The sequence below is a fragment of the Buceros rhinoceros genome, unplaced genomic scaffold (genome assembly GCF_000710305.1).
Source record: "Buceros rhinoceros silvestris isolate BGI_N320 unplaced genomic scaffold, ASM71030v1 scaffold4052, whole genome shotgun sequence".
NCBI lineage: Eukaryota > Metazoa > Chordata > Aves > Bucerotiformes > Bucerotidae > Buceros > Buceros rhinoceros.
The window spans coordinates 27,188-39,198 of NW_010400509.1; the positions used below are offsets into that span (position 1 = coordinate 27,188).

The 12,011-nt window shown below is 39.7% G+C and overlaps 1 protein-coding gene across 1 annotated transcript in view; it reads right to left on the reverse strand.

The window, feature by feature from the left end:
• Nucleotides 1–12,011, reverse strand: part of LOC104489684 (xaa-Pro dipeptidase-like) — a gene marked incomplete at its 5' end in the record, with an annotated part of 38,196 nt that overhangs the window by 16,366 nt on the left and 9,819 nt on the right. Inside the window, one exon of the mRNA XM_010131877.1 lies at nucleotides 3,770–3,954. Coding sequence (XP_010130179.1) covers nucleotides 3,770–3,954 — 185 coding nt within the window. The remainder of the gene's footprint in view (nucleotides 1–3,769; nucleotides 3,955–12,011) is intronic.

Sequence of the window (12,011 nt, forward strand, 5' to 3'; positions counted from 1 at the left end):
AAAACCATCTCCGTGATTAAATTTTACAGCCAAAGCTAAGCCCAGTGGAGTTTTCACCCTTTGAAGCTAGCTCTGTCTGACTAAGGGCCAGATTTTCTGAAGTGATTAGTACCACTGGGTACTGCTTGAACAGAACTGCTCAGTTGTAGTTAGACCCTTGAAAGAAGCAGACAGATTTTCAAAGAAGTGTTCGACGCTCAGTTTCCCTGCAAGGAATACCACAGTACACCACAGGAGACTCGATTCCCGAAGGAGATTCTGACTGCCGAGTACTTCTGAAAATCAGGACAGGTACTTACATGCTTCAATGGGAAACAGTGGTGGTTATGGTCTTTTAAAAATATTGCCCTAAACATGGTTGCTAAGCCACATTTATTGCTGGCCAAACCCAATTATTCCCTATCAAGGCAAAAAAAAAAACAAGGAAAGGAAATGTTGGAGTATTCTTTGCAGAAAACGTGCAAGATTCTTCGCAGTGTTTGTCAAAGAGGAAGAAAGTGCTTGTTATTCCCTATCAAGGCAAAAAAAAAAAAAAAGGAAAGGAAATGTTAGAGTATTCTTTGCAGAAAACGTGCAAGATTCTTCGCAGTGTTTGTCAAAGAGGAAGAAAGTGCTTGTTCAGTGCTGCATGTGAAAGCAGCTTACTGGAAAAGATGAAAACTTATTATTGCCAATTTTGAAAAAAGAAATCTTTGGCTACTAATGAATAACTAATAAGCTAACAATGTCTGGAAATAGTTTTTTTGGAACACACAAAACTTTGTGAAGGATAAAAATTAGGGAATTAAAGCTTATTGTATTATTCCAAGTGTAACTGTTTACACTTGAGGAAAAATAATGGAATAATATCCACTTGGAAAGTTTTTATTTTTAAAGAATCCTTTGTAATACTCCCAGAAATTCCCTCAGCCAAAAGCAAATAACTTGCTTCTTAACCAGCTAGAAAAAAGAGCATGATACTACAGGCATGGGCTCAGCATACAATAAACACACAAATGGCTTTATGAAATTCCTTATGAAAAATCTCTGGTAAACATTTAAAACATACCAAAAATCACTCCACAGCACACTAGATGTCTTCAAAATGTGTTTTCTCATGAAACGATGAGGCATAGACAAAAAACCTTCTCACATTCAATATAGATGTCTCACGCTCACACCAGAGGTGTGCAGCTGCTCACGTTTAGATTTACCTAGGGAAAACCCCATTCCCTGAAGCATTCCAGTGCGTCCCTGGCTCTGCAGCCCTACGGCTCCCTGCTGCGAGCAGGGACCCTGCCTCCCATTAAAGCCTCAAGCCCAGAGAAGCCCAATGAAGTTCACCCCATCAACAGGCTTTTGATGTAGGTATTCCACCACCAGGTGCTCTGACTCTCTTTATCTTAACCAAACAACCCAATAGAAAGAGCCTCATGCTTTGAGTCAGAGAGAAGAGATGGGTCTAACAGAGGTGGAATGAATGCTGCAGAGTTTGAAGGGGCTGCTCTTCTGCAGAACTCCAAATCCATTATTTTTCAAACTAAGCTGATGACACACATCCATCTATGTGCACATTTATAGCAAATACAGGACTTTAACTATTTGCTTGTGAGCTCACATATGTGCTTTCCCCACATTCAGGAAATTCATTATTTAGGATTGGATTTTGAAAGTAAATTTGCCATGCTAACATTCTTAATGTCAGAACGCAGTTGCACGTCTAGTTTCAATACTTGCAGGTATAAAATTCTCTACCCGCATAGAGCTCTGGTATTTTTACACCTATTACATATGAAAGTGGAGAGCCTAACTCTTCTGACAATCCAGTCCTCACATACACTTTTATCTATAACAGGCTGCTCTTCTAAAACTGTGGATAGACTGGTCTGCTTTCAGAAAATTACTCTTAAAATTATATAATATGCTGGACAATTAACAGCTATAAATTTGGTCATATATAAATAAAAATTAGCTTCAGATACTGGTTCTGTGTCTTACATGCCACACTACTGAAACCTGCTGAGAGATGGAAGGTATATAGGGTCTGTTGCTCTAAACTCCCCCCAAATCACTTCTAGAAATCTCTCTTGAAATTAAGATACTTGCTCTAACCTTCAAGGCATACAGTTTCTAAGTGAAAACCAAGCATGGTACATTTCACTCTCACAATTCTTCTCACTTGTTTCTAACATTTAGTAATCCCTTTACCTTACAAAGTCTCGAACACGTGTTCCAGTTTATGTAAGTCCACCAAATCCAGAAAGGTTATTCACAACACAAGCAAAAACAATTTCAGCAAAGGTATGCCACATCAGGGTCCTGGATTTTTAAGTCAATGAACTCTCCCCGTAATCACATCCATTAAGCCTTGATGAATAGTTCTATTTGTACACAGAGAGAATGCACTTGGGAGAGAGAGAAAAGGTTATTCACAACACAAGCAAAAACAATTTCAGCAAAGGTATGCCACATCAGGGTCCTGGATTTTTAAGTCAATGAACTCTCCCCAGTAATCACATCCATTAAGCCTTGATGAATAGTTCTATTTGTACACAGAGAGAATGCACTTGGGAGAGAGAGGCAAACATCCATCCCTTCTGTAGCAGCTAGTGAAGAAACCTTAAAATCAGAATAGGGTTGCTTTTGTTTCCTGTTTCATTTTTATTACATGTAAGTTTACTAGCTGGTGTCAAAACATTTGTCATCATAGTATTGTGCCTCAACAATAAATATATTATATACTGGAAATGTGAACACAGCTACAGCAACTATTATGTAGCTTGTTCACCCAACATGAACAAGCTCCAAAAGATGCTTAAACCTTACCGAAAAAGTTTTTAGTTTCTTTTTCAGGCTCTTGTAAAAGAAGTTCTTTAAGTAAGAGAGAAGGCAAATGATTCATTTTCATACGGTATTATTGAAAACCCTTAAAAAGTTAGCCTCAACTAAACATAACACACAAAAAAACCTTCTAAAATCTTCCTGAAGCTGCTGTAAACTTCCTTTCTTGAGTCAAACCTTAAGCTCAATTCCCCTCAGAGATTTTTTTTCTTAGTATCATTGCAAACATCTTGCCATTCATTGGTTGCAAAATTTTACTCATTCTGCTTTCAGACCACAGTCATGAACCATCAAATTAATTTAAGGAAAAAGTTAATCATTCTGTTTTCTGCAGAAACTCAGAACACAAGAGGTTATGCTTTCACATTTGCAAAGACTGGAAGACTCGATGGATTTTTTTCTCTCTATTCTCATTCCAGGAGAACGCATCTGCATTGGTGCCCATGTTGACACTGGAGATCAAGGCTCAAGAAAGGAATATGAGCCACCTTGTTTCCATATGACACAGTCATTGGGATTTACTAGCCCAGGTGCAGCAGTGGGATTCCACAGTGCTCTCACATCTGGAATAGACCAAATCTTCCCACTGGAGGTCTAGGTAAACTAAGATGCTCTCTGCCATAGCATAGGGTATGTTTGAGTGATATATGTTAGAGCAGTGACTCATGGAGGAACAACGCAATGTATGTGGAATTAGAACGGATTAAGAACGTCCGAAGGGCAGTATTAGTTGACTTCTCCCAATAAGCCATTTCTGTTTTAATGAACTAATCAATTCCCTTAAAGTAAACTGCATAAAATATCACATCCAGAAAAAGATACACTTAAATGCGCATCTGCTCTACCCCTCAGCAGATGCAACTGGCTAATCATGGATAAACTAAGAGAAATGCTGATTGCATCAGGAGGGGTTAATCTGCAAGGCAGTTGAGAATGGACTAACACTAACCTCTGGGTAGCCTCCAACGTCATGCACATCGATTCCAAGTAGATGTCCAAGTCCGTGTGGCATAAATACTGCACCCAGATGAACCTTCACCATGTCATCTACATTGCCTTTCAGAATGCCAATTTTCGTCAACTCCTCCAGATGGACTCTGTCAGCCAGACGGTGCATATCAGGCCAGGAGACCCCTGAGAGACCAGAAACAAGCAGCAGAGTTAACCATTGCTGAAAGTTTTTAAAGACAACTTTCAAAAAGCAGATGTAACACGTGCCCTCTGTTTATATAAAAAACAAAGGCGGAAAGAGCAACCCCATTAACATAAAAATACTTTAAACAAGACAAGTTTATCTTAACATGCATGTCAAGCACAGAAAACAGCAAAGAAGAAAAACAGTAGCACCTTATAATCCCAAAACACAGGAAAAACGTGAAGACACTGCATCTAAGCATGTCTATGCAGATGCAAATGTATCAGTGAGTTTTCTCAAAGAATGGCAACTGGAAAACGCAGTTATTGAAAATGCTGAGCATAAAATACTACTGTCCTGTTATTTTCAATGACGACCATACTAATTTAGAACATTTGAGATGGACAGTACTTTTCTATGTACGTAGAAGCTTTAAAACCCATGTTTCTGGCAAAGACGCTCTCCAGAAATTAATGATTCCCTCGTGTTAATGGGCTGTGTGAAACACAAGTCCTCTAATACACTTAGTAAAAACGCATTACAAAATACTGTTGGCTGACTAGAGACAGAGTGCCAGGATACATTAGATTTCTATTATTTCAGTATAAGATACAATTTTGTTTGACAAACTGCTGGGTGGGTGGTGGGAGGGAGGAAGAAAGCAACTCTTTTGTTAGTAACACAGTAATGTCTTAATTAGTTCACCATGGCTTTGAGTCATCAACAGAGCGGTTGCAGAGTAAAGACAACTAGGGCTAAGGTACAGTAGAAGAATATTTTCTTTGTTCAATTTTGGCACGATTAAACAAATAAAAACCGAGCAATTCTTAAGGCCAAAACCCCATCAAGTTCCATTTGCTCTAATCCAGTTAAACACGCAGCTCTAGGGTCTCATGAACATCAATGTCATATCATAATTACATTAGCACTTTTTGCTGAAAGTACTGAGGCTTCAAAGGCTGAAATAAAATCATCCTATGTGAGTGCTTAAATTCAGTTGTCTTATATGGCTCTGATATAAAGGTCGTAAATAAACTGAAGTGCAAGTGGCTGCTCTGTCTCGCACACAGAAACCAACACACCTTTATGCTCCCATTAACACTGACTGGGAATGAGCTCAGCGCATGAACCGGCAGCCTCCTTTCCCCCATCAGATTACGTAGAGATCAAACTTTTTAGTGTATTGCATGCATGCAGCTGAAGAACCTTCCTTGCCCAAGCAAGACTCCAAGACAGAGGTGTGCAGCACAATACACTGGACAAACTCTCAGTTGCTGTTTCCTCACAAAAGCCAACAGTGCCCAAGGGAGTGATGCTCACCCGCAAAATGTGCACAGTTGTCCTGTTCAAAATGTGCTATTTTTGTGTTCTCCCTCCTTTAAAAAAGGAATTCAGATTTTTCCTTCATTAATAATTAATACAACTATAACCAGTTGTTCAACTGTGTTCAGCATAAATGTTTTGCAAGGGTTTATACTTTTATCTTTTTTAACACTGACTGTATTGCAAATTTCTCTTCTCTAGATTCACCTATGTTTCACAGCTGTCTCACAACAGGCTTCAATTTATAGCATGATAAATTGAAACCATTACAATCTATCACACTGATATTACAGATATCAAACTGGAAGTATTGCTGAAATGCGGGTGCTTTCCTGTTTAATTTGTAGTTGTGGGAAGACAGAATTTCTGTCTGTAACTTCCAGCTCAGCTTCTTCACTTTGCAGTCAACTCTTAACTGCTCTAGGAGACTTTAGCATTCTTTCTGGGGACACTAGATGTTCTTTTGAGATCTCTCAGTTGAGTATTACTACAAGTCTCTATTTTCATCCCCATGACTGCAAAGACACACGTGACATCTGACTCTGGTCAACTATTTGAAGCATCATCCTCTCTTGATATAAATGAAGGCCAGAACTCTTGTCGCTGTAGACAAAATACAACCATATCCAGGATGTTCTGAATCAACGTAAGACGAAGTGCCCAAGAGAACAGAAGATGAGGTGCCTGTTGTTTGCAGTACAGCTTCCCTCTACAGCTTTGCTAGTACTATTCGTCTCAATTCAAACCACAGACCACTTAAAGAGATACAGTGACATTTATCAAACTAGAGGAAGAAATACAACAAGAGATACAAAGATTAAACTGATCAGAAATAAAACCACCAAAACCATATCCATTTGTCTGCACAAGTTTAACAGAGCAAGCGAACGACTCTACTGCCTCAACTGAAAAGATTGCTGTGGTTGTAAATCCTGAGTATTTCTGGGCCCCTTCCTCCCTCGTCTCTAGCTTTTTCTTTTCCTATCAGTAAGAAAAAGCATGACTATTTCCCTTCTCCCCCTCCTGCCCAGAGCTGTGTGTTTTCCATCTGTTTTGGTTTTTATTCATCTTATCTATTTCATTAGAGGCTGAGAACAACAAAAAGCTCCACTGTGAAATAAATGGTGAAGCTGGATGAAGAATCTGCAGCTCTAGGCTCTCTCGAAACTTGGTACAGTGCTCTAGACAGAGCCCAGCAAGACAGCTCTAGACCAGTGCCGTCAGTTTTGCTAGAGATGGGAAGTACTTCAGCTCCAGCTCTCTCACGCATGCTGCAGAAGCTGCAGATAGCACTGGGACAGCTCTGCCTGGAGGGAAATGCAGGGTGGACACCTCTACTGGAGGGGCCCTGTTAAACAATACAAATCTTGTTTTACAAGCAAACAGGTGTTCAAACAGTCTTAACTTTTTAAAAAAGTGTTTATAGATAGCTCAGGTTTTCTGTTCTGTTGTCTGGCTTTATGTTTCATTCTACCATGACTAGAGCGTGGTGATATTTTGTGCTATTAGGCTACTACCCTCCAAACCACTTAACCTACAAGCACTGTATAACAAACACAGTCACACTGACACAGACCATTACTAGTGTGCTAAGACAAAATACGAGGATATTTATGACCCGACTAGAGACAGGGAACTAAGTGGACTGACCTTACTGGTTACTGGTCCTTGTCTTGTTTGACATAAGCCGATTCCCATCATGCTAGGAATAAACTTTAAATAATAAGCTACAAATGGGTTTTTCCTTCTTTCTTTTTAAAAGGCAATTTGACAAAGAAAGGATCTAACTGCAAATATTCTAACATTTCCTAGTACTCTTACAATCTTAGAAACATTAAATTTGTTAAGAGAAATTACTTAGAAGTACAGAACATAATCTACTGAAGAAAGGAAGCCATCCTAATTCAAGAGAAATCTCTTAGTCCATTTTGTACACAAGGCATGTTCGTATGTTGTATACATTTAATATACAGTAAACAGAAATATACAACTCTCCAAATTTATTTTAAAACTTAAATTGTGTTATGTTTACCTGGCAATTGGAATCTTTATAATACAACGGCCTGTGCAAACCCAGCTGTCTCTGGGACTTACTGGCATGTCCGTACTCAACTGTCATTTACGTTAACTAGTAAGTATACTTGAAGAACAAAGTCTTCAAATTCTGCTAATTATGCTAATTCACATACATACTGAACTTCCAATAATTGTGGAAAGCAGAGACAGGAGGAAAAATTAAACATCACGGCTAACTTGATTAGGAAAGCCATGAATGCAATTTTTTGGTACTCTCACATGATGTGCAATTCAACAACTGGATGTGCCAGAAGGACTTGCAGTGAGGATGTGTGAATCCCTGTGTCTAATCACAGAGACATCTATATTCAGCTCAGATGTCTGATGCGCATATCTTCGCGTGGGTAGCTTTAGCATGTTAAAACAAAGAAAATTATAATAAAGAAGCCTCTGTGTAGGCAGCCAGGGAACAATCTGCCCAGCAGGGCAGCATCTGTAGATGTGAAGAAAAAACACTAACTGAACAATGCTGGATGAACAATATTTTGTATAAAGAATCCTTAGTTCATGGAGGTTATTTGACATTCAGGCACTTCAGTTTTTTTGATTAACAGTGGTCTAGTGGAGAGCTTGTGACACCCGCCACAAGCTGATGCAGCAGAAGTTAAACACCGTATTAACATTCTTGCAGCGAGAACAAGCAGTTAAAAACCAACTGAAACCCACAACAAAACACAAGTGGCTCTAACATCAGTTATAAGAGTTTCTACAATGCCTGTTTCGCAACACCAGGCTGCTCTAACCTCCCACCAGCAATCACCCACTAGGATGTTTTACTCATATATCATTCAGGACTATTATTTTTAAGCTTTGGCAAAGTTTATCATAGTTGCAGACACACTTTTTCTGTAAAAAGGTTAGTTCCATTATCATCTTTAAGCCAATTTATAAACCAGTTATAGTCCACTGACAGAGGAGTTTAAAAAGCTAGATTGGAGGGTCCTTGGACTTTGACAGCTTGTACCAAAATGAGTCTACACTCAGGAAAATCTGCTGATGATGTGTCTACTCCATTCTTAATTCTCTGCCAAACGAGATACCGGGTAATACAGGTCACTGAACCAGCCATTGGCTCTCCAGGAAAGCTCAGTTATCAAGGCTCATTAGGTTGCAACTTGTTACCTGCCATGCAGCATGTGCTTGGGAAAGAGGCCAGGAAAAAAAGCACCTTTTACAGCAACCAAAGCATTTGAGATCCCTTGAGATACCGAGCCAACTAACTACACAGCAACAAACAGGCAGTGGATATGTCCCATAATGAAATGTGAGAGATTATAGATTAATTAAACAATATATAACTACAGAGGCTACTAGTTTTCAGATACCAGGCAAACAGTATAGCAGAGGTTTGCAGATGTGTAAGCTATTCTGTTTAAAAATGGAAAATACATTAAGTTTACTAAAGTGTGTTTTTAAAAATTTATTTCCATCAACCTAAATATTACCTGATGTTTTTAGATACTACTGTAACAGAAAAAAGATAAGATGAATACTGTTTTACTTCCTTGATAATATTTCCTAATTATCTGTTTGCCAAACTCACCAAATTTCAGATAAAACACTGTTTTAGGTACTCAGAAACTTCACATAAGGATCTCTGCAACAATCTGTGACCTCTTTGATCACACCATCGATAGGGAAGATTTTTCTTCCAAAATAAAAAGAAATGCTTCCAGTGAAACCAGAAATCAAAAGCATTCTTTTAACAAACATCCCATAACTTTTTAAACGGTAGAATTAAAAAGGTGAGTTGTTATAACACATCATGCTATAAACTCTTCCTCGGTTGCTGTTAACTCACTGGTATTTTTATTCCAGTGATTATTTTCTGATGTTTTATTAGAAGCTATTTGAGAACATAAAGTAGAAACAGCACACAGAAGTAATTTAGAATTACTGTGTGGTACTTAGCCACTTTGGTCAGAAAGTGCTCTGAAAAGGCCTAACAGGATTTTTTTGGCTGCTACTTACGGTACTTTGTGGTTGTAATGTGACAATGATTAAACCACAAATGATTTAGCATGGTTTTTTTGTTGTTGTAGGTTGGAGGGGGGGTTGCCAGCACAGATGTCACAATCTTACTGGAAAAAAAATAGTATGGCAAGGTTGTAGTGACTTCTCCCCAAATTGTGCTAAGGTTAAGCCACATTTAATTTCTGAGTGTCCACAGACAAGGGCAAAAGGCTCAATGTCCCCTGGCAGTGCCACTGAAAAGCAGACATAACACGCAATCCCTGTCCAGCCAGCAACCCACTGGAACACATTAACGTCTGCCAACACACAGTGACCATATCAGACATAAAACAATAGGTCCTTTAAAATTTCCATCAAGCCCAGTTTAAAAAAACAAACCAAAACACCATTTAAATACTAAAACCAATTATTTCTTTCCACTTTGCTTGGGTGCTAGAGAAGAATTTGTTGTATTTCTGACTTTCATGCTTTCCTTCTGGCCCACTCAGCAGTTGCTCAGTTTCTGAGCTTGGTTTCTTGCAGCACCAGGTAAGGCAACTCTGCAATGAGGTGAGAAACCCAAATGCTGTATACTCAAATGCTGAAAACGTTTGGGCAACAGTGAAGCTGTTCTCAGCTTCATATACTGTGTAGACAACTACCTGCAAGCCTCACAGAGTCAGCGTTAGATGGCTACATGGATACCTAATTCAGGGATGCAATTTTGGGCTGTATTTCACAGCAATGGTATGGCTGCAGCTGGCTGCCGGATGATGAGAAGAGCCTGCTAACCTTTCCATCCTAAAAAGGCGCTGGGAACTATACTGAATTTGCTGCTGTGTTGCACCTGCAGTACTGTCAGCAGGGATTACTAGACTCCATCCTGTTCTGTGCCATGAGTCCAGTGCCACAGCTTGAAACTAGGGTGGACTTCCCTCAGTTCCTCAGTAAGATGCACCTGCCCGACAGGAGTAGGAGTTACCAAAGGGAAACAGCGAGGTATCCCCATCACCTCCAAAATTCAGATGACTTCTTCAGAATGCTGAATAGCATTGTCCTATTCAATTGTACTGTGATACTTCTGCATCAGCACGATGGAAGTTTTAAGCAGTAAACCCATCTTCCCATTATAAAAGCTGCACATGGCGATCTATAACCCAGAGGCAACATCAAGGTCTGCCATGCCGAAACCTTAAGGAAAGTAATTTAAATAGATGCAGGCATGGAGCAAGAGGGACTTTTTCCAGGTCTGGAAAGATGCAGCACTAGGATGGAGCAGCACTGGCAGACACTATGGATTTTACTGCCTGTTCCTTCCAAACAGGTGCACGTTGAAAAAAAGAGGAAAAAGACTGGGGGAAGGAGGGAAGTGCTTGGAGAGAATGATTGCAGTGCGGAAACTTATCAATCTTTGAAGCTTAGAAAAGACTGTTTAGATAAGATTCAGGGCAAACAGCATAATCCGTGTCTAGCAGGTTTGCACTCTGACAGCTACAGCTGATGCAGTGTCAAGATTGAAGGACTCATGCACTTTGTACTTCCAACTCAAATTACAATGAATGAGTGCATTTCCTGAATACTGAACTGGAAGAAAATCAGTGCACAGACCATGTAAAAGCAGCTTATTCCCCCCAAACTCACCGTCAAAATCAGAATTGTACAATATTACAATACTACAACCTGTTACAATGAGGGAAAACTGATTAAAAAGAAAAAAAAAGCTTTAAACCAAACTCCATTCGCTAGATCACTGGAGAAAGGCTGAAAACTCTGCAGCCAATTTAGGTTCTAAATTTAGGTCCCTTCTAAATGTATTTGCTTTGTACAAGCAGCACCTCTGAAGAACCACTCAAAGTAGTGGAAAAACCCCTGTGTGCAGTCGGGCTGGAAAGCTGCAGTTTGGCCCGAACCATGGCAGCTCCTGCAGACACTGCGCAGAGAACCCCACCGGAGCGGGACTTCAGGGCAGAAAGGCCCAACTGTTTTAAAGTGCCTGGGTTTATACACTTGGAAATAACTCAGCGTTATTTTAGTCTTCCTAACGTTGCAGTGGTCACTGGAAGCATGGGTCAGCTTCTGGACGGTAGTCACAAGTGGGGAAGAGTTGCTCCCAGGAGGTTTGTAGTCAGACTCACAGTCTGAAATCTTGCATTTCAACAGATTGCTGCTTGCTCAGAGGAACTGGAGGATCTGCTGAATTTGACAGAAAACACTGCCTTTCTCTCTCGCCTCTTGCCACAGGTTACTGCTATTCTGTGCAAGGTTAATTTACGTGTCCAACGATGAGAGCTCCAGTAATCAATGACACCATTTTTATTTAGTAATATCTTGCAAGAATCAAGGATTGCAACTTGGTTGTCGGTATCATCTGTGTATCGTTCAGTTCCTTCAGCTTTTACTTCCAAAGGGGTGGTTGGGTCATTTATACCGACAAAAAAGAAATTAACTCACCACAGAAAGCTAAACTGCCTCTTCTGGGTCAACCTCACAGAGTTCATATTCAAAGGGAAAATGATTTATGAATATGAATGCTAGTAAGAAAAAATACAGTCAACTCCATTCAATTAAGAAGATAGAGCAGACTACAAGTAGCTTTCTAAAACATATATTGACAAGGTTTATGTTCCAATTCCTTTCACGCAATAACACATTCTCAACTGCAATAGGTGGGGGAGGAAATAATACTACAGTGTCATTCAGCAGG